This window comes from Prinia subflava, chromosome 5 (assembly GCF_021018805.1).
Source record: "Prinia subflava isolate CZ2003 ecotype Zambia chromosome 5, Cam_Psub_1.2, whole genome shotgun sequence".
Classification (NCBI taxonomy): domain Eukaryota; kingdom Metazoa; phylum Chordata; class Aves; order Passeriformes; family Cisticolidae; genus Prinia; species Prinia subflava.
In genome coordinates, this window is record NC_086251.1 from 18,277,691 (window position 1) to 18,303,601 (window position 25,911).

At 43.7% G+C, this 25,911-nt stretch overlaps 1 protein-coding gene across 12 annotated transcripts in view; it reads right to left on the bottom strand.

Moving 5' to 3' along the window:
• TSPAN4 (tetraspanin 4) overlaps window positions 1-25,911 on the bottom strand; it is a 415,251-nt gene that overhangs the window by 276,988 nt on the left and 112,352 nt on the right. Inside the window, exon 1 of one of the 12 annotated variants that reach the window (XM_063398237.1) lies at window positions 23,004-23,035. The exons of 10 other annotated variants lie outside the window; for them this stretch is intronic. Coding sequence is in view for 1 of the 2 variants with exons in the window: in XM_063398241.1 (XP_063254311.1) it covers window positions 12,431-12,468 (38 nt within the window). In the remaining variant the exon portion in view is untranslated. Of the gene's footprint in view, window positions 1-12,353; window positions 12,469-23,003; window positions 23,036-25,911 lie in introns of those variants that run through there. One more of the 12 variants, XM_063398241.1, reaches the window with a different exon arrangement.

Here is a 25,911-nt window from a genome sequence, read left to right on the forward strand (position 1 = left end):
CGTGTTAGAAAGTTTCTGTCTGGCCGATTTCGGTATCACTTTTGGCAACTCCCAACGGGACACTCTGCCTGATCTCCCGTGGATCCGAGGGATCTCTGGATCTTCACACCAGCACCGGGACTTTCCTGGAGAAGACCACAGATCCCCGGACCAGTCTGGGACACGGGTAAGATCCCATTTGATAATAAGGCATTCTCTCAGGAATCCTGCCCATATAAGATGTGTGGCTCTTCCAGGGCATTGGGTGGCTTATTTGATATTCTAGAATTTGCTATTTGACTTGATTTTATCAATCCATAACTGCTTTGTATTTGCATTTGTATCTGTATTGTAGCATTTTGGCTCTACTATTCAGAGATGGGCAGTGGACAATCTAAAAGGGGCATTCTGAAAAAGTCTCCACTTGGTTGCCTTTTGCAACACTGGAAAAAGATTGGGGGCCCCCCTGGGGGACCAGCAACCAGGGAGAATTTGATTAAGTGTTGTAATCAGCGGTGGCCATTGTACCAACTAGACTCTGGAGAAAAGTGGCCACAAAATGGAACCTTGAATTACAATACACTGTTAAAGTTAATGTTGTTTTTAAAACAGGAACAGAAATGGGAGGAGGTTATGTATGCTGATATGTTTTTCACTTTACGGAATCATCCTGAATGGCAGAAAGACTGTGGCTTGAATCCAACCCCCTCAGACCCTTTTGTGCTGCCTCTTGAAAAGGAGAATCAAGGAATATTGTTAAAACATTGTTGTTCTACGTGTAGCATAGGACAAACTTGTTCTAAACATCCCCCCAGCATGAAGGATGATTTAGATGCTATGGTCAGGCCTAACTGCAAATTGGATGGGGGAAGAGAAAAACAGGCTGCTGAGACTGATATTATGAGGGAACTGGCAAGCAAAGAGGTGGATTTAGCAACTCTAGAAGAGAAGATAGAAAGGACAGGGAGGATATATCGAGGAGTGGAGGAGAAGACAGAAGAGATAGAGAGGATGTATCAAGGAACAGAGGGTTTTAGTCTGACTGCAGAGACAACTAGAGCTAAACACAGAGATGTGAGAACAGCTGCCTTCGAACAGGCAGCTGGTACGGATGGTCCAATTACAGTAGAAGTTCCATTTTCAATAAGAGACATTAATAATTGGAAGGTGATGGCTGGCACCTACCGAGATGACCCAGACAAAATGGCAAAAGCATTTGAAATGATGATAAAACTTCAGGATCCAGACTGGAAGAATATAGATGCTATGTTAGAAATGTTGTTTGACAGTACAGAAAGAGAGATGGTTGTTAAAACCAGTAGGAGGTTTGTGGAAGAGCAGATTTTGACAGGTAACTTGTCAGGTACACTGGACATTAATTTTCCCACTGCGGATCCCAAATGGGACCCCAGTGTGCCCATGTTTAGAGAGAGATTAAATAAATATCAACAATGGATACTGTACGGAATTAGAAATGCCATACCAAAGGCTATCAATACGTCAAAATTATTTGAAATTAAGCAGGATGGTAAGGAATCATCAGGTGAATTTTTAGATTGCCTGGAAGAAACGGCTCAAAAATATACTAATATTGATCCTGAAACAGAGGAAGGAAAAACTCAATTAGCCCCCATAATTGTGGGGCAAGCCTCAGATGGTATTAGAAGGAAATTACAACAGGCTCAGGGACAAGACCAGTATGATTTAGGGAAGCTGTTAGATGTTCCTCGGGGAGTTTTTCAGAAGGGAGAAAACCAGCAAGAAATAACTAAACAAAAAGCAGTTGGGGTTAATGAAGGCATTTCTAGAGGAATGGTGCCCCCAGGGAAAGGAAGGGGACATGGGTGTAGACAACCTGCAGCTGTCACCAAGGATGACTGAGGGGGACTGGAGGATTCCTCCCTGGCAGAACGTCTGCTTACAGCTAAGCTGGGGAATGAGGAGGTAGGATTTTTAGTAGATGCAGGAGCTAGTAACTTAGTGCTAAATACAGTAAGAGGAAACTTGAGTAATGATTCTCTAACAATCATTCGTGCAACTTGGTCATTTTTTGAGCCCATTCATTTTAAATTAGGAAAATGGTGGATGACTCACCAGTTTTTGCATCTCCCTAATCAGCCACACTCTCTCCTTGCATCTCCTTTTTTTTTTCAAAAAACTAAATGCCAAAATCAAATTCTAAAATGGCAATATACTGGTTATTATTCCAGAACCCAGTTATGTGGAAGCCTCTATTTTTGCATTACAGCCTCTGCAAGTGGACATGATACATCTGCCAGTATCACTTGAGAATGCAGTGATCCTGACAGTCTAGGTGGGAGAGGTGCCCAGGTGATCCAAAAGAGCAGAGCCTGTAAGAATTCAATTGAAACCTAGAGCAGAACCGTTAAGGCAAAAGCAATACCCTTTGAAAATAAGGGGTTATAACCCCCTGTGGAAAAATTTATAAACTATGGCCCATTGAAGGAATGCGAATCCAAATTTAATACCCCTATTTTGCCAGTTAAGAATGCAAACTGAAGGAAAGGCTTACCAGCTGGTACAGGACCTCAGAGGCATAAAAAAGATAGTAGAAAATACCCACCCAGTAGCAGCAACCTTGAGTGAAAAATTAAAATTGTTTACAGCATTAGGTTTGAAATATGCCTTTTTCTGCATCCCTTTGAGTACTGACAGTCAAGAGCTATTTGCTTTTGAATGGGAAAATCCAAACAGAGAGAGAAAAAGCCAACTGACTTGGATGATTCTACCACAGGGGTTTTAAAAATAGCCCCACCATATTTGGAAATCAGTGGGCAAAAGAACTGGAGGAATGGAAAAATCAGAACCCTACTGGAGTCTTGTTCCAGCATGCAGATGACATTCTGATAGCCACTGGAACTAAACAGCAATGCTGGGATCAGACTGTGGCCTCGCTGAATTTTCGGGAGCTAACTGTATATAGAGGATCCAAAGACAAAGCAGAAATATTCCAGACCACAGTAACCCACTTGGGATTCGAAATTCTCCAAGGACAAAGGAGGCTGTGACAGGAACGAGAAGAAGCAATTTACCGAGACCCACGGCCACAAACGGTAAGAGGCTTAAGTACATTTCTTGGGATGGTGGGATGGTGTCTCCTGCGGATTAGCAATTGTGGGCTGCTACTAAAGCCACTCTATGAGCTCTTGAAGACAGCTGAGAAGGACTTTATAGTCTGCACTGATGATTCCTGGGCTGCCTTTTCACAACTCAAGCAAGCCCTTATTGCAGGCCCTGCTTGAGGCTCCCAAACCCCACGTGCCTGTTTGAACCTATGACAGACATAGGTAAGTACTCTGAATTCCACAGTTCCAAGGAGGGCTGTGGCCTACATTTCAGAGCAACTAAATGTCAGCCAAGGCTGGTCTAGTTGTCTGAGGGCAGTAGCAGCTACTGTTCTTTGATGCAGGAAGCTTGAAAACTGACTTGGGGATTGTCATTTGAGATTGTCATTTTTGCACCACGCATAGTGCAGTCGGTACTGAAGCAAAAAGGGGGCCACTGGCTCCCTCCCAGCCGGGTGCTGAAGTACCAGGTAGTCTTGCTGGAGTGAGATCATGTGACAATCAAAACAACTTCTGTCATAAACCCTACTGTCTTCTTATCTGCCCAGTAAGTCGAAGGAACCCCAGAGCATGACTATGTTTTGCTTTGTTTGCTTACAAACTGCAGGAGAAGTGCATTCCAGCGGACCCGACCTAGGAGACAGACCCTTGGCAAGTCCTGACTGGGAGTTGTTCGCTGATGGGAGCAGCTTTGTCCAAAATGGAGAATGACTCTCTGGATATGCAGTGACTACACACCATGAGGTAACTGAGTCAGGGCACTCCCTCCAATGTGTAACTGCTCTCACTCGAGCTTTGGAACTGAGTACAGGAAAATAAGATAACATTTGGACTGATTCAAAATACAAAAGTTTTGGAGTGTGTACGCACACAGGGCCATCTGGAAAGAAAGAGAACTTTTGACATCTCAAGGCACATTGATCAAAAATGGAAAACAAAACTCAGATGTACTCACAAGTATCCAGTAAGCAGCAGAGGTTGCTATTACACACTGCAGTGCATAATACCAAGCAGGTAAGACCAAACTGGGACTGGGGAATCATTTAGCCAATAAGGCTGCCAAAGAGGCTGCAGAAAAAGGCACGTTAGAAAATATATGTTTAATACCCCTGCCAGGGACACCTCTTCCCAGCAGAAAAATCAGAATATAATGCTAGAGACTGTCAATTAAATGAAACCTTAGAAGCAAAATTTGATCCACAAGGCTGGCCAGTTACTCCAAACAGGCAAATAATAGTCCCAGAACTGATCTTGTGTGAAACAGTGGATTGTGAACATAAAGCCACTGAGAGTACTGAAAAACTTTTGAAGTATTTGCAAAAGTCTATAATTGGGTTTAAAACCATTCAGATTGTACAATCAAGAATCCAACAATGTATAGTTTATAAAAGAAACAATCCTAACACAGCTAATAAAGTGCTAGGAGCCATGAAATCCGGGTATGTTTTGTGTGAATATTGGCAGATTAATTTCACTGAATTACCCAGAAAAGGGGTTGCTAACACCTCCTAGTTCTGGTGGATAACTTTTCTGGGTGGCCAGAAGCCTTTCCTTGTCACACCAACCAGGCTAGGGAAGTAACTAAAATACTGTTGAATCCAATAATAACTAGATTCAGGGTACTTTTGGGAACATCATCAGTCAGTAGCTCCCACTTTAATGCAGAAGTGGTACAATAGGTTAGGAAAGCCTTGGAAGGAATAGCTTGGGATTTTCATAGTCCTTATAGGCCCCAAGCTAGTGGCAAAGTAGACTGAATGAAGTATACAAATTGCAATTGGGTAAAATACATCAGGAAACCTCCAGGACAGGAGTCCACACCTTACCTGTTGCTGTACTACAAATCAGAGTTCAGCTGTGGAACACCAGCAAAATAAGCCCCTGTGAGTCACTACATGGTCAACACTACCACGTACCACACATTCCAGGAGACACACACCTAAAACGAGGGGTCAATTTAAATAATTACCTCATTTCTCTTCACGAAACTTCATGGGACTTACAGCAAGCAGTGGTGATCTCCAGACTGATGGGATTGGACATAACAGCGCACAAGTTCCAACCAGGAGACTGGGTCTACTTAAAAAACTGGGGAACCTCTCTGCTCCAAAGTGGAGGAGACCTTTCCAGCTCCTACTGACAACTGTAACTGCATTGAAACTGGGGAGACTAAAATCACAGATATGTTATTCCAGAACTAAAAGGGTGAAATCCCCTCAGGTAATCAAAAAACCCAAGATGCTCAAGCCTTGTTTTGCCATCAAACTGGTAGAGTGCCTACGGATATTCAGGAAATTTGGAAACAAACTCAGATTTTACAATGCACAGCTCCAGACGACACCTCCTGGGGATCTGAAGAAATCTGGACCAAACTTCCTTCATGGTTACCTAGCTGGACTTGGTTAAAACATCTGTTTGTAACTGTCACCACAATAATTGCTATGTGTGTTTTAGCTTAATTGTTGTAACTCGTTATTCTATAAAATGAAAAACAGATATTAAGAGACTAGTTCCCATGAGGAACTTAGTCTCAAGAAAAGGGGGCACTTGATAAGGACAGAACAACATTTTGCTCTTATCAAATAAAGAGAAGTAGATGAGACTGACAAAACAGAAATCAAGAGGATGTCAAAGAACCATATAAGGATTTCCAATAAGGGGTGTGACTATGTAAAATAAAGTAATCTATATACATCAAGTAAGCAGGGATAGCTAATGAATATGTAACCAGTGTACATGATAAAAATCTTTGCTTTGCCAACACTCAGGGTACTCAATAAATTAGAGGAAGGATCGTCTGAGTGACAATGCCCTGCAATAAAGAATGCCTGTTTTCTAACACTTAAAACTGTGTTAGAAAGTTTCTATCTGGTCCATTTTGGTATCTACACTGCAACTGGCCCTGCATAAAGAGCAAGGTGTCCGCAAGGCCAGTTCTGCAGGGTGTTCAGCACACCACCATGATGCCAGGCAAACCGCACTTAAGCTGCCGTGGTAAAGCACCCCGAGTCTCGCTTGAATAGAAGAGGGGAAAACTGCCAGGATTCTAAGTAGGTCTCTAATAATAGGAAAATGTAAAATTTAACCTCAGGAAAGATTACAATCCTAGCCTTTAATATTACAAACAGTGCTAAAATACTGTGTATCTTCAAAGCAGAAGTCACTTGAACATTTAACAGCCCTTGAAGAGCAGCAAGCCCTACTTTGCTAAAAAAGAATAACATCTTTAATTGAGCTTTTTAGAAGTGACCAGGACTTTACAAGGGTAGATTCCTAGCATTACCTGAAATGAAGACTGTTTAAATAATTTCATGTTATAAATCATTAAGTTGAAACATTCAAAACCAAGGTAGAGAACAAAGCACAGCAAAGATAAAGGGATCTGCCCAAGGTCACCTGTAGATTTTTCTGATAGGCAAGAAGATAACCTAATTTTTGACAAGTCTCTACGACCTGACCAGAAAGGCAGCCTTTCCTCTAACATTTTATCTTGGGGTGATTAAGATAATATACAGGTATAAACATACTTATTTATGTAAAAGCTGTACTTATCCCTGAAAAAAATACAAGCAGCTATCTTGTGAGCTACCCAAGCAAACTATGTTCTAACGCAAAAATTGGGCAAATCAGAAAAGAGTCAGTTTAGTGCTAAGGCTCTGTCACTAAAAGAGAATGCTATCTTGGATGGAATAAATATCCCCATCATATTTATAATTAAGCTAATCAATTTTTGCATTGTTAAATAACCCTGTCCAGAATCTAGATGAACCACATGACATGTCTTCCAAGGACTCTATTGTTAAAGATGCCTTTTTTACTGGAATTTCAATAATTAATCATGTGTCGGGGTAGTTTTATTTCCGTGTGGCTTACCCTTTGATGATCTAATTTACATTTATAATGATCTACTCCCTTGTGGATTAATTGCTTGTGTTATTTTCTCTATTAATCAGACGTCAACATTTGCATTACAGATGAATGTTTGCATTATTTTCACACTACTAAATCTGGCAGCATGGTATTAATGACAAATACTTTCCTCAGTTCTAGACCTGAGATAGTGTCTCAGTCCCTTTAAACAAAGGCATTATTAGGATCTTACCACTCCTCTGAAGTAGCCTGGTCAGTCTGTTATATTAGCCACATATATTTATTATGTCTAACAACTATTCTTCTATCCTGGAAACCATAAATGCGTTAATATTTGGTCACCCATTGCTGTCAAATAAGTCCTGAGCAAAGGGCAGAGGGTTGTGAATCTGAGGCCATCAGAAACTTTTTTCCTAGATCCCTGTGTACCTTTAAAAGAGTTTCACACCTTTCAGCTACCCACTGCAACTCCTTCCCGGGCGTTCCCCACAGTGTTGCCTGAAGAGCTGCTTTTTGTCAAAACCACATACTTACACTTAGGAAAAATACATTATCAGTGCTATTATAAAACAACACCAATCACCGACCTGAGCTAGACAACCTGACTGTGCCTGGAGGAGATGAGTACTGACACAGACTGCTCTGTCCACAGGCCAGTGAGGCAGCAACCTCTGCCAGGTGCAGTCACCTCCTTTCCAGCTCGGCCAGACCCAAAGGAACCCAGCGGGACCCTGCAGGGGGCACCTCTGCTCCCAGATGGTGGCACTGCACTCAGCCCCGCTGCCTTGCTCATCATTCTCTCCCCAGTCTGATGTGATTCACACATGCAGGCCAACAGGGAGAGGAGCAAGAGCCTGGCTACCCCACTGCCCAAGCTCTGCTGCTGCATTCTCTCCTGTCTGTAAGGAACTGGGAGCAACAGCAGCTGCAGTGATGCTCTGCCTGGGCTGCTACTCTGACACAGAGGTTTGGGCATGGTAGGGTTGTTTTTGCACAGGAACACACGGCACTTCACAAGTCAAAAACACTGTCACATACAAGGAACTTCAAGGCCAAACTACATCTGATTATTAAGAGACATGTTGTTTCTATACAGAAGCACCACTGGCCCATCTGGGTCAGCAGCTTCAGTAACAGACTTGCTATCTTCCAAGTAAACTTTGCTAAGATCTGCCAGTTCCCACTTTTACAGCAGCAGAGAACAACTTGGACACGCAAAATAGTTAAATAGGTAAAATGGCAGTGTCAGGAGCATAAACAAATGGTGCATCACAAGCAAACATGGTGGTAGGAATACTTGATAGAGCACAAGATAAAATTCCCAGCAAATCTGCCCCACACATCTGAAGCTCCTCACCTGCAGGCTCCCTCTTCTCCTTTAACTAGTATTACAATTGCTGCCTTGAAATCTGTCACAAAAGAAGCAGTCTTGTGCTTGCCAAAGGCATTTCCAAGCCATATCTTTCATTCTGGGATGGTTAACATTCCTCCATGTGACTCCAGTCAGACAGGAAGAGATAAAGACCTCCTCTTCCCATTGCTACACAGGAACCTTCTCCCTATCCCACAAAAAAAAAAAAAATCCTTCTACCTTATGACAGTCCACATTGCACAGTGTGCACAAGCAGGACTGTCAGTTGTGGAGTTCAAGAATAAGGAACTCTTGAAGAGGTGCCTGGTACCTGCACGGCAACACTGACAGGCTGTCTTACAAGGAAAGATAAATTGAAGGAGATCTATTACATCTTAAAGTGATTAAGTCCTTTCCAACACATTATTTAGCTCCTTCCCTAGGGCCAAAACACAATCTATTCCTTTCCCAAATAGCATTATTTTTTTTTTCTAAAGATATAAGGAGGGCTGCTTATAGTCTAAAGTACTTTTTAGGGAAGTAAATGTCTCAAGGTGGTCCTCAGTAAGAATAGCTTCAAATCAACCTGCTCAGCATAAGGCATCTGCTGCAACACATGAAGTATTGAAGTACTGGCTGATAGAGGCTCAACTAGGCAATAACTGGGAATGTTACTTCAATAACCCATTTATGGAATGCCCTCATTTTCCACCCCATGAATATAGTCCCTCCCTTGATTTCATGGTGTGGTTAGTAAAGCTGAGCAGATCTACTTACTTTTGGACACAAATAATACCTTTGTATCTGCTGGCAGATGTTGTGCACAAAGCTGCTCATTTCACAGCATAAAGCTTTTCACAGATACTTCATGTGAAATATCAATATGCTACAAGGAGTAGCATATTGTTGGAATGATGTCATTCCTGTATTGTATCAGTTCTTCCCCATCTCTTGATACCCTTTAAATTACACTTTTGGTCTTGCATCATATTCCTGGGGTCATTAAGCACCCGAACCGTAAATATTCCTATTCTCTGCCACAAGAGAACAGAGAGGAAATTGTGCAAGGCAGGTGAGAGTAGCCTCCTCTAACAAGAAATAAAAGCCTGGACCTTGTGTGCAGCTCCAAAACTTGTGCTACTGAGCTGCCATAATGACATATTACCTCCCATTAATCTGCAATTAAACACTGACAGAGACTGTCAATCTAATACCCTATCCATTCAGCAGAACTAAATGTACCATTTCTGTCCCCAACACAGTTTCTATGACTAAAACTCTTCACAATAAAGTTCAATATGAGATTTAATGGAGCGAGGAAGAGTCCAAATTCTGAATTAAGAAGGAGCGAGATTACCGTGTTTATAGCCTCACCACATCTGTGACTGTAAAGGCTGAGAAAACAGAATGGCTCTGCAGGAATATATGCAAGCACAGAAATCAACTGCTAACACCTGTACCAAACTCGTTTGTTGTCACAAATCCCCCTGGTACAGCCAACTCTTTGCTGTCTGTGTGTGCTCACTGCCTCTGAGAGAGACAGTCCTTCTCAGGGCTATCCAGTCTGAAGTGCTCCTTGGTATCCATTACACTGCCCCCAAAGCACACCACATTCCCTCATGCATCACCCTCCTCAGCCTGACAGTCAGCACTCAACGCATGCACAGCTGTGAGACAGGAGTGCTTGAACATCACTGCAGCCTTTACAGGAGTGCTTGAACATCACTGCAGCCTTTACAGGAGTGCTTGAACATCACTGCAGCCTTTAGAGGACACACAGGCTAGAGAACTGCACAGTCCAGGAGATGGAGCCCAGCCTGAAACTCCCTGTCTCCTCAGCTGAAAACTGCAGAAAAGACACGCCCTTTGCACGCTGTAGTGTCACCACAGTTACTGTCCAGAGGTTGCTGCCATCACTCTGCTGGTGGGAGCATTTGTGCAAGTGCTGCTGGGTCTGCTTTGGGTGGAATCCATCAGGACACATCAGCCCCAAAGCTGCAAATTGTTTACAGTAAATTGACAGATTCAGCCTCCCGCAGACTGCCCTGCTGTCAGATCTCTGTGGGGTCGTCACCGGCTCTGGAAAGCACTGACGGGTAGTGACATCCTAGCTGACACAGCTGGAGCCAGAAGGGGACATCTGGTAAGAGCTGGAGGCCTGATTCCAGGAAAACATGCCTGCTCAGGGGGAAAAGGAGGTTCCCAAGTGCTGTTCTGAGTGGAAACTTTATCAACACAACTGCTGTCTTAAAATGACACCGTGCTCTCCTGGACTGTGGGGCTGCTCCAGGGCTGAACTCAGACACTGCATCCAAACTAGCTCTCTATGTAGCCTGCAGCCAGTGCAGACACACTTCATCTGAGCATGACTTATCCACCCTAAAATAGGCACAAAAAATAACTGGACTGAAGCACTTTCTGGCCTAGATGCTTTAATTTTAGACAGCTAGAGTCAGATGAGATGAATGCCACCCTGATGAACTGATCCCCACCATGATGGGATTCACCACTCAGGGCTGCAACAGAATCTGTACATCCACTGAGTGACTTCAGGATTCCTTCCCAAACACATTATAACACTCAGTTCAATTTCTGTGCTACTCAACAACTTGTACAGCTCTTTATATTTTGCAAGCATTAAAGAATTTTAAAAATCCAAACGAAATAAAGAATCACAAACACACAAATGACCTCAGTGTTCTTCATGATGTGCCAATTCGGCAGCATTAAAACGCACAGCAGCCATTCCAGAAGAGCATGGGAACACCTAAATGCTGAGTTTGAATTCCTGCTCTCACACAGCTGGTAACTCTGGGCTCCCACCCACACCCAGGTGAGAACTCAGTAGAAACTGTTTCTTGTAACAGGACTGTCACTTTGCCAATGGCACAAATGTTGCTACAGGCAAAATTAACCCCAGTGACTGGGACTGCTGACTACACTTGGTTATCTAAACAGCTATGCTCTTTCTCTCTTTTAACCAGCTACAAATCTTAGGGGGTTTTTTTGTGTTTGGTTTGGTTTTTTTTAACCTCAGTATTCACTAAACAAATATATGTGCTAGGTGTTTAGGGCTTGCAAAAGCACCTGTAATACGTGGTAAGCAAACTTTCACACACCTGTAACTATCTGGTCACTTCAAGTGGCGTGGTCAGAGTTCAGCATCCCCCAAACTCCTGCCAACTAGGGGACAACCAGACATGCCATGCTGCCAGGCACGGGCAGCTAAGCCATTGGGCATCCAAACATCAGAAGCCATTCACAAGTCTGAGTCAGGGAGCTGATGTCTGGGGAATTAATGCAGTACAGCAAACGAATCAGTACTTTTTCATGAGGAAAACAGAGAAATATCCAGAATATAAAGACCTGGCCTACAATGGCCTCAATGTAAAGCTTACATACAAAATCAAAAGTCACCCAATTCCTTGCACAATCCATACTGTAAGCGTTAGCAGCAAGGACACAGTCAGCTAAATAAACATTTTCAGAATTAGCACAATGCATTAATTGAGTGCATATTCGCAAAATCAATATAGTTCACCAGGAAAAAAATGCCTATTTGCATGTGGATCATGTACATGGCAACTTTGTCCTGCCTGCAGGGAGGGCCACAGCTGGAAGGCATGGCAAGAAGTACAGAGAACATGATTCATGTCATGATATAACAGCATTGCCAGCTCTCACAAAAAATTCACCCATCACAGCATTTAGCACTTGCAGGACATTGCATGAGTCCTTGATGTGAAGTGAGCAGCTCCTCCAGCTCTATTATTTTCAGGTCTGCTAATTTAAGTAGAGTTCTATGTAGGACTCTGAAACAAAACACTCCTTAATTATCTGGGATGGAGATTTTTGTCCTCCACAAGGGACTTGCAAAGGTATTTTCCTCCATCTTCAGACAGATCTCTGCCCACTACATTCAAGCTCTGTCATTTCTTGTTCTTCAGCTTCTGTAATGTTCTCAGTTTTCCTCCAGCACTATTTTTATTCTGCATACCAAAGGGCCATACATGAGAAAAAGTGCAAAGGCTGAGAGCAAAAACTCATAAGGAAGGTGAGTGGTGATTACTTTAGTTGTGAAAGAGGAACAATGGAGGAGACAATGTTTCAGCACACAGGAACGTGCATGAAGGTGAATGCATTTTTATATGCCCTCACAATCCCATTGTGGACCTCGCACTCCTGCCAACAAAGCACAAAGGTCAAAAGAGAAATTAAACTCAAGATATATTCTTCTGAGAATTTTTCTTTTCTTTTTTTAAGAACCTCATGATTTAGTTTGATTTGATTTCTTGAGATCAGACATGTTTCACGGAACCCAACTCCTGTCTCCAAGTAACCAAGGGCAGCTTCTACCCCCTTCACATCAAAGACAATATCTTACCAAAATACCTGGTTGAGAGATGCGTCCTTTCTGACTGCAGCTAAGCCAGCAAGGTCCTCTCTCCTATTTGCAAGTGCAAAAGCCCACAGGTCTCCCCTTTGCATCCAGCCTAAGACCCCTGGAAGAAATACAGTATCTGCACATACAGGGTAGGATACCAAAGGGAAAGTGAGCAGATTCAGACATTGCTAAAAGTACTTTGTATTAGTGGTGAGGAGAAAAAGGCTGAAGAGGCAAGCTGCTTTCTTGTAAAAACCCTCTTAAAATGCTGGACACCCGAGCAGGTGGAGATGTGAAGCCAGCACTGAGCCTCAAGCTGCTGCTCTGGTCATTTAAATGAGGCAGCTCAGCTGCAGCTGCAGCTACAGCTGCAGTGCACAGCACTGCTCAAGTGGAGACCTGCTCAGTTTGACATTAAACCTCCTGCTCCCTGTGGTGGGTTAGCCTTGGCTAAGAGCCAAATGCCCTCCCAGCCTCTCATTCGGTCTCTTCTCTCAGCAGGATATGGAGAAATTAGTAAGAATAGGAATGAGAAAGCTTGAGGGTTGAGATAAAGACAGGAAGATTGCTTATCAATTACTGTTGCAAGCAAAGCAGGCAAAGCAGACACGACTTGATGAAAATTACTTATTGCAAAGTACAATAGATGCAGGTAAATAGAAACAAAACCACAAACATTAAAATACCACCTTTCCTCTCCCCTCTCCCAGGCTCAACTTCACTGCTTTTCTCAAGATTCTACCCCTCACCCAAGCAGCACAGCGGTTGTGAGCTATGGTCATAGAACCATACAGTGATTTGGCTCAGAAGGGGACTTTAAAGATCATCTAGTCCAACATCCTGCAATAAGAAGGGGCATCTTAAACTAGACCAGATTGCTCAGAGCCCCATGCAACCAGACCCTGACTGAATGTTTCCAGGAACGGGGCATCCACCACCTCTCTGGGCAACTTCTTCCAATGTTTTAGCACCCTCATCACAACTAACTTTTTCCTTTTATCTAGTCTGCATCTATCCTTTTTTAGTTTAAAACCACTTGCCCCTGTCCTGATGGGGTAAGATAATCCTGTAATGATTATAGAAATAACAAAAAAAAAAAAATACTAATACTCCTGCAAGCACAACAGACTCTAAGTAGTCTACCCCCATCTTTTTTATTTAAGCCCTTTACATATTGAAAGGCTGCAGTAAGGTCTCCCCAGAGCCTTCTCTTCTCCAGGCTTAACAGCCCAAGCTCTCTCAGCCTGTCCTCACAGAAAAGGTGCCCTCAATCATTTCTGTGTCCCTTCTCTGGACTCATTTCTGCAGGTCCTGGACAGAGGGGTCCAGATCTGGAAGCAGAACTCCAGGCGGGTTCTCATAATAGAAGAGGACTAAAATCACCTCCTTCAACTGGCCACATTTCTTCCCATGCAGCCCAGGACAGGACTGTCTTCCTGGGCTGCAGGTATCTATAGCTGTGTCCTATTCAGTTTTTCGTCTGCCCAGTCCTTCTCAGCACGGTTGCCCTTAGCCCCTCCAGCCCAGTCTGTACTGACACACTGACATCCATCAGCTCCTGGGTAAGGCGTCCACAGGCTGCAACAACTGCTCCTGTCTAGCAAGGAGCATCTCCTCCTTCCCTGATGCTGGTGCTCCCTCTGTTCTTTCACACTTTTTCCTCTCCCCTCTTCCTCTACCTGTACGGTGCTTTTGGTCCTTTCTTAAATCCATTTTAACAGAGATACCACCAACCCACCTGATGGGCTGACATTTGGCATCCAAGTGCTCCCTGATCATTTCTGGAAAGTAAATTAGATAATCTGAAATAAAGCAACCAAAAATAGACATAAAGTATCCTAAAATATTTCAAGACAGTAAGAATATTTTCCTTAAAAAAAATATATATATATACACACATTTTGGGGTTTTATTAGTTTTGCCATTGTCCATAACTGAAATGTGATAGATATACAGTGTGGACTGCCAACCAGGTTTTAAAATAAACCAAAAAAAAAAAATTAGAACCATAGTTTTCATTTCAGGAACACAACCTGCCAGATGACTGCAGCTGTTCAATTGGGCCAGACCAGATAACTGAAACACATGGTCCCTGAGACACGCACCATTGGTAAGCCCACACAAAACACTGTGGACAATCAAGGATCCAGCATCATAAAGTGAAAGAAACAGCGGCAACAACCAAAACCTTAAAAAAAAAAAACAAAAGGCACACAACAGCCAAAATGCTGAACATTGTCCTCATTGTTTAAAAACTTCCAAGAAATAACTAACTATCAGAATTATTTATTTCTAAACATTTTTGAAAAAGCTTTCATTTGAAAAAATGTTCCCAAGCACCCTCCAGTCCTTTTCCCCATGGGAAACCTGTTCACAGCACAAACTGCAGTAGCTGCAGACAGACAGTGTTTATAGAAAGATGCTTCAAGAAAATTCAAAGTAGCATCTTTTCAAGCTCCCATCTTTGCTTGGTTAAATCCCACATAATCCCCATCCATTCTCTAAGGTCCCGAATCCTATAGGTGAGCTCTGTACGTACAGGTGAGACTACAGAGGTGGTCCAAAGCTCACCAAACACGAGCTTACGACAGAGCCATCATTAATGGAAGGGCTACCTGGGGAATGAGCCCAACACCAGCAAATTTGTACTTTGTATGCTCTTCCACTGTCAGACATGATGAGTGAAATAACAAATGATGTATGTGGGATACTGTATTTAAATGCGTTTTCCTCTGCCTGCTCCTTATCTTCCTTTTCTCAGCACACAGAGTAATTCATCAGAGCGCAATCCTGGGAGGTTTTGATTCCAACATTTCCGTTTACAGCAAAACCTCAGTTTTGCCAAGTACGTGTGGCCAAGCAGACCATGTCAAGAAGAGCCTAAGCCTTTAGCAAAGGCTGGCAGGGAGCGCTCAGCCCCTCCCTGCTGTAAAGAAGCCGAGCAATCAGGCTCAGGGTTTAGCGCAGGGCTTGGGTATCCATGCGTCAAAATCCCTGTGTGGCTTGGGGCAGCTCGCTCCATCCCCTTGTGCTGTAACTCCCCTGTAAGCTGCAGACGCTGATCTCCTCCCCTGTACCGGGCTGACACCGCGGTGCACCGGGGGCTGGGCACCGCTCACACAAGAGTTACAGGGCCGTGCTAATGCTAAGGAGAGACAGATTCAGCACACCCTCGGAGGAGGGAAAGAAGGAACTTAAGAAGATTAAAGAGCACAAAGTCTGACTAGAAGCCAAAGCAAACCGCACTCTTAAATCATTTAAGCACTTCTGAAAACTGTTCCTTGACTCGAAGGTTTAAGCACCGTTTGTCTCCCACTTAAAAGAATAAAGACCAGCAAAGAGCAATGGATCTGATACAATTCAGTGCTGCCAAGATATGGCTGAATAAATACTTTTCGTGCAAGGATGACAACAAGTAAATGCCACCAGAACAAAAGGATGATGAGGTCATAACAGAGAAGTATTTTAAGAGTCCTACCTATCCCTCTTTTCCTCAGCATAATGTTAATAACTTACTGTAAAATGTGAAAATACTGACCCCTGAGATATTCAGTCAATAAACATGGCCAATGATCAGAATTTCATCTTGTGAAATAAATAAAAACTATTACCCTGTTTACATTTTGCATCTCAGGCCTATAACTCTGTGATGTTCAATTAACCAACAGCTTTGAATTGGCATTAGCGCTTTAAATAATCTGTGGCATTGCACACACAACACTGTTATTAATTTTCTTATCATGGTGCAAGCTTCCAAAAAACCAATAAAACAAACTGAAAATAAACAAAAAACACCAACATCATCAAGTTGATTTTTTGGGCAGCAATTTTTTGGTCAATGACAATAACACAAAAATGTATCTACACAGTAGACCCTATCCATGACATCAAAAAAAGAATCCAAAATATACTTCACCTGTATTCACTAGACCAAAGATTTTGGGTAGCAAACTGCCTTTGAATTACTTAAGTAGCGGGAGCTGTGGCAATGATTCTGGAGCAACACTGAATCCCTGTTCTCTGGGGTGTGTCTAGGTTCTCTTGTAATCATGGGAGATACAAGCCATTACAGCTCTTCTAGTGGATATTTGGAGTTTGGGTTTTTTCCCTCAACTAAAATTACCTGCAAAATAGTCTTGTTAGCTCACACCAGAGGCTCTGACTAAGCAGTGGAATTCAAGTTCTGGGGCAGCAGCGTGGACAGTCATGAACAGTCCCAGTGCCTCAGAGCTGCTTGCTAACCCTGAAACCCCAGGATTTCTGCTTAAATGCAGGCATGGCGAACGTGTGAACAGCCTTCAAAAGAAGGAAGAGCCAGGACAGAACTAAGCTGGATTATGTTATGATCGGACACACCAGGAATGGCTCCTCCCTGCAGCATCTCAAACTGCAGAGGGAGGTAGGGACAGAATAAACATGGCACTGATATCTTCCTTCCACAGTTTTCGTGTGACCTTTGGTAGATCTCGGCAGACACCTCTCCCATCTGTGCTAGTTCCAGTGTGCTTTTTGTGTCTCCAAGACAGCCAGGTGGGACAAAAGCAGAAGTCAAAACATCTGTCAGCCTGTGCTGCTACAGACAAGAGTGGCTTTTTGCGTGAGAGACCACAACACCACAAAGGCGTTGGCAGGAGGCCTAGATCTGCCAGACTGTAGCTGGCTGTGTGAGAGGGACGGATCTGACAAGGGCAAACAGTTCCAGGACATGAGCTGCAAACACACTAATGGGCTTAGGGACAAAAACCAGTCGCCCAGGAATTGCACTGAGCAATTGGGGGACAACTCTGAAAGGGAAAGATGAAGCTGCGGCAAGATGAAAGGGAGCAGGAGGGCTGGAGCTATGCAGAACAAGACTGGCAGCGTATCTGGGATTTAAAATTAGCCTTGTGCTGATCTAACCAGCCTTGACTGCATTTCAGCTCTCACACAAACACCCTGATGCACTTGGCCAAGGACAACCCCTGCTGAGGGCATATAAACCGGACAGCAACACATCCCCCGCCTTCTCCTCCTGCCTGTCACCCCACAGCCATCGGTTCCCTCACACAGCAGCCCCTGCTGGAGCACATTCCCAGAAGCAAAAGTGACCAGGAACAAGGCTGAGGAGGAGGAGAGGGCTGGCCCAGTGTCTGCCTCACGCTCCTTTCTCCAGGGTACACTCTTGCTCTTGAACAATAGGAGAATCCCTTGCGTGCCCTTCTCCCTTCCTCTGCCAGCCAAGACCATAAACCAGCCTTGTCTGAGTGGCACAGGCAGCCAGGCCGCTGTGCACCCGAGTCCACACCAGTTCTTGCACGGCTGGTAAACAATAAAAAGAATAAAAATACTGTTCTGCATATGCAACAGATAAAACACCGAGATGGCAATTCTCAGGTAGCAATGCATCCTCTTCCCTCTTCTCTTTCCCAGCCCTGTTCCTCTTGTACTTTCATGTGCCTGTCACTGCAAAGAAAAGATGTAGGCCAAGCTACTAAAAAGTCTGAGCTGTGGTATGTGGGGGTATAAATGAGCCAGCATGGCCCCTGTGTGCATGGAGTAATTGCAGGAAACACATTTCCAGACCTGTCAGGAGTCATTTGTTTTGGAAGGAGTAAAAGATAGCTGACTTATTTTCCCCTTCACGCAAGAAAAAAAAAATAAAAAGAAAAAACAGAAAGAAAAAAGAGAGAAAAAGAAAATATATTAATAACTAAAAGGTAAGGAAACATTTCTGATGGGTGCTCTCCTTCCTATCATTATTAGTGTGATGGATGTGCTGGGAGACCCCAGCTGCTTGTACAACCTGGTGCTGTACAACAGAGGGCTCGATGCAATTCCCTCCTGGCAGTATGACAGGAATAAACAAGAGAGAAAAGAAACAGTCAGGGAAATAGAGAGATCTGCCTGAGGTGGCACAACAGATCTGCAGCAGAGTCAGAAATCCTGGCCACAGGAAATCCACATTTCCTATATATACCTCAGTGCTGCTCTGCTTTCCTACAGTAACTCCAGAGCTGCCTGATCTCCTCAAAAAGGCTGCCCGAGCCCCTGACAATACTGCAGACACTGAGAGAGTAAATATCCAAGCCGTGGTGAGGGACACAGATGCCCTCTGTATCATGATGAGGTCCAGGTATGTTCCCCAATTCACCTGTAAAACCAAACGACTTGGCAGGCTCAACTATCATTTACAGGAGTCATGCAGCACTCTCTTCCTCAGTGCCTGGCCCCCAGCTGGAGGTAACTCCACTCAACATCACTCTCTGGGCCTGGCCATCCAGCCAGTTTTTTACCCAGTTCACATTCTATTAATCCATAACTGTTCTTAAGAGGCAGTGAGCACCGCTGATGCTGCTGGAAAGCACTGCGATTTCTCATTGCATCCTCTGCCATTCCGAGGCTCAAAGGATCCTGTCATTCCCCAGTTCTGCACTCTGCATGTGGTCAGAGCACACACATCAGGGCTAAGGAACGAGCTGTCACCACACCAGCTCCGCTTTGGCTTAGACAGAAACACCCCCTGACTTCCAGCTGCAGGGCTCGGGTCAGCATCTGCTCGACCAACAAAGTAGGGGCACCCAGGATGATGAAGGTTTGATACAAGCTCATGAAATCAAGTTGGAGAAACAAGAGAACTACCCCATTATGGCTCCTCATTTTTCTTCAGAGGGTGGATAGAACACAGACACCTGCAAGCCTCTGGGTAATACACAGACATTCATAGATACAGAACTAGCACAAGCAATGCAGATTTTTTCCTTCTGATCCAGAGTTCCTAGGTTCATTCTGTGGGGATGACTCTAATCAGGGTCATGGTTTTTTTTTTTAGGAAGAAACAGAATTTTAGAAATCCCATCTGACCATACTTCAAGAAGATAAACTACTTAACAGAGTTATGTAAAGAAGTAGTCAACTGAAAGGTAATTTTTGTTCTGAATTAATTTCATGAGGGCAAAGGATTCTTTTTCAGTGCCTTGAAATATTAGGTTGGGATTCTCATTGGCTGTCTAAAAAAATCACAATAGATCATGGTACTTTTCAGATCCAGGCTTAAAGCAAGCCAGAGGGTAGCCCCAGGATAAAATTAGAAAAATCAGACAATAATGATCTGGAGAAATGCCTGCTCCCCACATTCTGGGTTACTCAGGATCACCTACAATTACATGCCTATGTACTGTGAATGCTCAGGGATTCACTGTCAGCATTGGTGTATGGATACACTGCCATTTGAAGCCCCTGATCGTTAATCCAAATGACCAGCAGGTGCTCCTGCTCCATTGTAATTCATCACTGATGCTGGCAGTTGTTTTCTCAGATGCATTGAGAAAGGCAGGATTAACCAGAATACTAAACTGTATGCTCACCACACGTGAAGAGCCAAGAAAATAAATCGTGTTGCAGGAAATCCCCTTGGCTTTTTATCAACACTAGTACTGAACGCTGGGGAGCCACTCAGCAGCTTTCTGTTGCCTTGCTGGGATTTTCTACGGGTTGCAAGGGACTGATTTATAAAAGCCTCCATGCCTAACTTAAATAAGGCATACACCATAAGCAGCTTGGGAGCAGGCAGACATATTTACTGTCTCAGATAAAAGCTTTTACCTTTAGATACCCCAACAGTTTCAATACCTTTATCAGCCTACATCCACAAAGTCAAGTAGTACTACTTTCCTCGTCTCATTTCCGACAACCTGAGGTATTGAGAGGCCATTTGAATTATTCAAGTCCATGTGGGAAAATGCGAGGTAGCATAGAAATGTTGGACTGGAGTTCTTGCATCACCAGCACTACAATTGTTCTCCTGAGGCTGTTTTGTCGTAACACCATTAAGGTTGGAAAAGGCCTCTAAGATCAGTAAGTCCAACTGTTAACCTGCCACCACTGTGCTCACCTTTAAACCAATATCCCCAAATGCCACATCCACATGTTTTTTAAACACTTCTACTGAGAACACATTTTTGAATATTGTCTATTGAGTAACCCCCACAAAGGAGCTCCAAGGCAGTAAAGCTCTACTGTACGAAAGAGGATCTATTAGAATTGCAGCAGGAACACAGGACTTCCATCCACAGGGTAAGTTCCCAGTGACAGGGCGATGCTGTGCATGCTCCAATAGGAAGTCCTCAAAGGAGGTTTTTAGGTTTCTTCAGGGCTCCCATTGCTGCCCAAGAGCCTAACCCTGACCCACCAGGAAGAACAAACAACACAGGTTTCAGTTCCTCCTCCACCCCACACACATTCACCCAGTCTCTCTCTCTCACACACAGATACATTTACTTACTTTTAATAACAATAGCAATAGTAGTAGCAACAACAAGAACATAGCCACAGTTCCCTAACAATCTTCACAAAGGCTAGGGTTATGTTCATGTTAAAGGACAGGTGTGCCAGGAAAGTGCCACCTGTGCTTTCCCTACCCAGGTCATGGCAAAAAAGAATCTGAAATCAGTCAATACCTGATTTTCCCTGTCTGACTCTATGATTTTGTCCTCTTTTTACATCTGCTACGTATTAGCAATACAGGGGGAAAAGGGAAAAAATGAGGAGTAAGACTTATTTCTATCAGCTCTCAAGGACTCATTTCTGAACCCTTTCAGGATAAAATTTTGATTAGAAGAATAAAGACCATAACCAAGGCTACAAAGTCCTCATCCACTTCTTACTCTTTCCCCTCCTTTTTCAATCTGCTGATTGCACACTAAAGGCAATTACTGTTTTTACTTTTTTAGATCAGTTCCTGGAGAGCATGGAGAAGATCACACCTCCATCACACAAGATGGGCACAACATTTAGTACATCACCGGGAAAGGAGAAATGCAAGGTTCTGTGTTCCTGAGTAGCCCTCCTGTCTTCAGGTGTATGCTGCCTCTCTAAAACTGTTCTTTCCTGCACTATGTAATTTTGTACTTCCTTAAAGGCAGGGATTTTTTTCCAGGCTATTGTACATACTTTTCCACTATTTCCTGCTCTGAGATCAAACCTGTCCTCTTCTACCACCATTCTCCAATATTTCTCATTTGTCCTTCTCACTCTCATCCCAGTCATTTCCTTATCTCCTATCTCTTCTGCTCAACTTTTATCCTGTGCTGCTCTATGCGCTCCAAATGACCTCAGAAAGCCTGCCAGTACTCTACCCTCTTGAGGCTGTTTCTTCTGTGTAGTACTCTTTTCTCAAGAATCTGATTTCCAAAACAGCTGAACCACCACTACTCCAGCAGGTTTCCAGGGGAGCTACAGGTGCTCAGTGCTTAAAACGAACGAACAAACAAACAAAACACCTGAGCTACAGGGTGTTCAGTGCTATGAAAAAAAACCAGTTTCATTTGTTCAACTACATAAGCAAAGGCAGAGCCCAGTTTAATAGCCACTGTGTGGTTCACTGCTGTCTGCATGCGTGACTGGGAGCCAGAGCTCCCATTCAGATCCTACCTCTTTCCCTGTCTTACTGATTCTGGGTAAGCACCTGAACTTTTCTTGCTCTCGTCCATCTGTAGAGCTGAGGTGATTGCACCTCCATCACAGAACTGCTGCAGGTTGAACTCATCTGTGTTCACAGTGCCCTGCGTCCTTCAGATCAAGGGTGCAGGAAAGCACGCGGCGCTACAGGTACAGGAGATGTGCTTTTGCATGATCACAAGCTGAAAAGCAATCAGCCACCGAGGACAATGGTGCTTTCCTGACACTCCTGTGCTTCAACATTTTCCACTTTGAACACAGTCATGTTCACGTTTCATTTCTATCCTCTGCTCTCCCTCTCTTGCTGTTTGAACCAAGCCTCTAGGAACAGCCTTTTCTGATTAGAGCCAAGAGAGCGACCTCACTTCACTATGACCTACTATTCCAGGCAGCCTTTGCCAGGAATCCAATCATCCAAGGAAACACTGGAAAGCACTGCTTGTGCCGCTACTATCAGGGAAATAAGTAACAATCTCCAACAGCCACAGGGAAGACAGCCACACAAATTAAATTACAGTTTCCACCACACACATTAAAAATAAGAACATTCCTGAAAATCCTTATGGCTGAACCAAATTTTCTGCCTGCAGGAAGATTCTACAAGGCAATGAAACTACCCAGAAGTCTGAAGTTATTGTTATGTATAATTACCTGCATGCCAGCTCTGGTACTGCAGCGATTCCTACACGGCTGCTTCTTTCACATACACAGACACCAAACAAGACACAAACCAGGCTTGCCTGCTGGAGCAGGAGTCCACATGCACGTACCACACATATTTCTGGCCTGGAAAGTGACACTTTGTGGTTTCCACCTCATTCTTGTACTCACTACCTCCAGTTAAGTTGAACACGCTAGCTCAAATATAAGCACATGCAGGAAGAGACAACTCCCATACCTGGGAACTTCTGAGAACCCCTCTAGTTTCTGTGAGGTAAAGCCCAGGCATGCAGGTGACTGAAAAGGAAGTTCTTCTTTCCTTGCCTGTGAACAAAGGACAGCCTGCAGTGCCCAGTGCCAACTGACCAACCCAGTAATCTGTAACAACCACTGTTCTGTGTGTGCGCAGACCCTGAACATATCAGAGTAAATAAAGAGAAGATAAAAGCAGGAGCTGAAACACTGACAGTGGATGGTAAGAAAATTGAAAAAGGACAAAATACAAAGAGACACAAAGCAAGGACTGTCCTTGGGAGAGCGTACTTGAAGGAAAAATAGCCAAAAACCCCCCTCGCCTCAGCCACATGACAAATGTTTGTCAGCACTCTGGCTGTTGGATTTAAACAAAAAATGTATTGGGGGCCTCTTCCCAGCTGCCTTCTTCTGGTAAAGTTTACCTGGGCTAGTTTCTGTTCCTTCCTCCTTTCCTGCTGTTTGTAACAGCAGACGATGATGAGCTGAACCCTCTCTTTGATGCAGATAAGGCCTCATTTCTGTGTCACCTAAGGTCACTTGCATCTGCTCAGTCCCGTATCTCAGGGGTTTCAATTAATCACTGACAGCTCAGCCAGGGACTGGGATCATCCATTTGCAATGGCTGTGAGTCTGGTTCGGAATCTCAATGCAGGCAAATGTTTGCCAAGCTTTCCCCTGGTGTATGTGATAGAGGACTAGAGAGACAGTCACATCTGTGATCACTGCCCATGCACCTCCAGCAAGGCCAATGTTCTGCTTCCCAGTCTTCATGGGGAAGAAAATGCCTCTCTGCTGTGTATTAAACTGTGCTGCACAGAAAGGAAGCTGGCTATTGGAGGACTGATTATACTTATTTGGAACAGCAAAATGCTCTGTTGTGCCTTATGCTGAGAGCACACGACGGATTTGCATGTGCTGAATGATTAGCTTCAAAACTGCGCCCAGACAGACACTGGCTATAAGGTGCTATGCAGGTTAAGTCAGAAATAGTGAGCTTCAAAGTGGAAATTCTAGTGCCTACAACACCCACATCTGAGCATGCAAATCTCCCTCGGATTCTTTTTAGAACTGGCACAGATCCATTCCTCTCGTCGGGGTAAAATCTTAAGGACTTCATCAGCCAAGATGGAAAATGCTGCTCAAAGCCATCAGATTACAACCTCTGTTCATTCTTAGCAGATTTCCCCTGAACCAGGTTGTTCTACTCAACTCCCAGTGCTCCAGATTTCCAAACCTGTTCAGCTGTTGTCACGCACTGCCCAGACACACAAGGCAGCAGGAAACAATTTCACGTATTTCAATACTCACTACTGAAGAATTAATATTAACTTAGTTGATTAACATGGCGAGGAGGGACAGAGAAGGAAAAAGGGGAGAGGAAGAAAAAGTGTGCAGAAAGTAACAGCATGACAAGCCTAACATTTCTTTCTGTGGTTATCTTTTTCTCTGTGGCATGGGCTTCTAAGAATTTGTGTATACTGAAAACATAAGTGAGTATAAAATAATGCTGTCCAGGAGGAAATCTGGTGAAGCATGACCTGTTGGTTTCCTACTAAAGACTGTCATCATACCATATTCACCCAAGGAGCAAGAAAATTGCCTCTGAGGAGTAACTTGGTCAATACCAGGGCACTACCATCCACTCATCAACTGCCCCACTTCGATGGAGAGAAAAATCACACATGAGGACAAGGCAGGATCATAATCCAAACGAAAAAAAAAATTATAACCTAATGCTGCTAGTGAATAATCTATCCCTCTGTGAGGTACAGGAATCCACTTGAAAAGTGAAGACAGATAATCTGACAGACATCTGCAGTGACTTTCTGAAAGCAAAAAGAGAAAAAAAGATACTGGAAGAAGGCATTGTCCTATGTCAACAGGAAAGGCTAATGTTGAGAAAGTCACTTGATAAAAATTGGCTGATGCTGCCTCAATTCTCAGCTGAGCAGCAGACCTAGAGTGAAACCTTGAATTTGACACTCCCCTGACAGTGCTGGCCTACATCCTTTATTGTGCCCTGCTGCTGTACAACACACCACACTTCTGATGATTTTTCTTCCCCTCAGGAAGTCTTCTTAACAAGGGAAAAATTAAAGGACTATTAGAGAAGCTGTCAACAAAAAATCCTGGCTACTCTACATCCCTGGTACTGCAGCACTATCAACACTCCCACTGGTTACGCATTTGGGCTTTAGTTTATGGGCTTTTAGTTCTCTGCTTTTTGAAAATGGTGACTAAAACCCACTTCACCTCCTCTCCCAGCCCACAGTTATGTCTGCCCTCAGCCAGGCTTGGAATGCTGGGTCAGCTCTTCACAAAGCAAGGTACAAATGGGATCAAGGAACTGAGGAAGCTTCAAAAAAAGAAAACAAACAAAAAAACCCCACCAATCTTCCCACTACCTGCCCCTTCCCCCCCTGCAAATATATTTTCTCTAAAAAAGGAAAGCCTTTTAGAGATCCAGGCTGGAGCCCTGAGAAAGGTGGCAGCATGTGCAGTTGCACAGAACAACAGACAGAGATGCTGCTAGGCCCTACAGGTGCAAGGTAGAGCAGCAGTAGCTCAACAGGTATTGCTGTCAAAAAAACTGTATCACAGAATCACAGCCTTAATAAAGAAGTGGTTTACACTCATTTTCCAAAGGGTTTGATGACTAAACAAGTGGCAAGACCAGGTACAAAGACTACTTGTCCTCTTTTGTCACAATGATTGATGATAATGTTAAAGTTAATGGTACTTTATGCACTCATCAAAATATTATCCCCCCCAGGGGGGTACAATGTGGCAAAGACAAATGAGGAAATGAAGTCTAGCGCTGTGTATTTGCTCCTCAAGTCTCCTGATTTATACTGCACAGGAGGGATGCCTTGCACTGAACTGATGTGTGG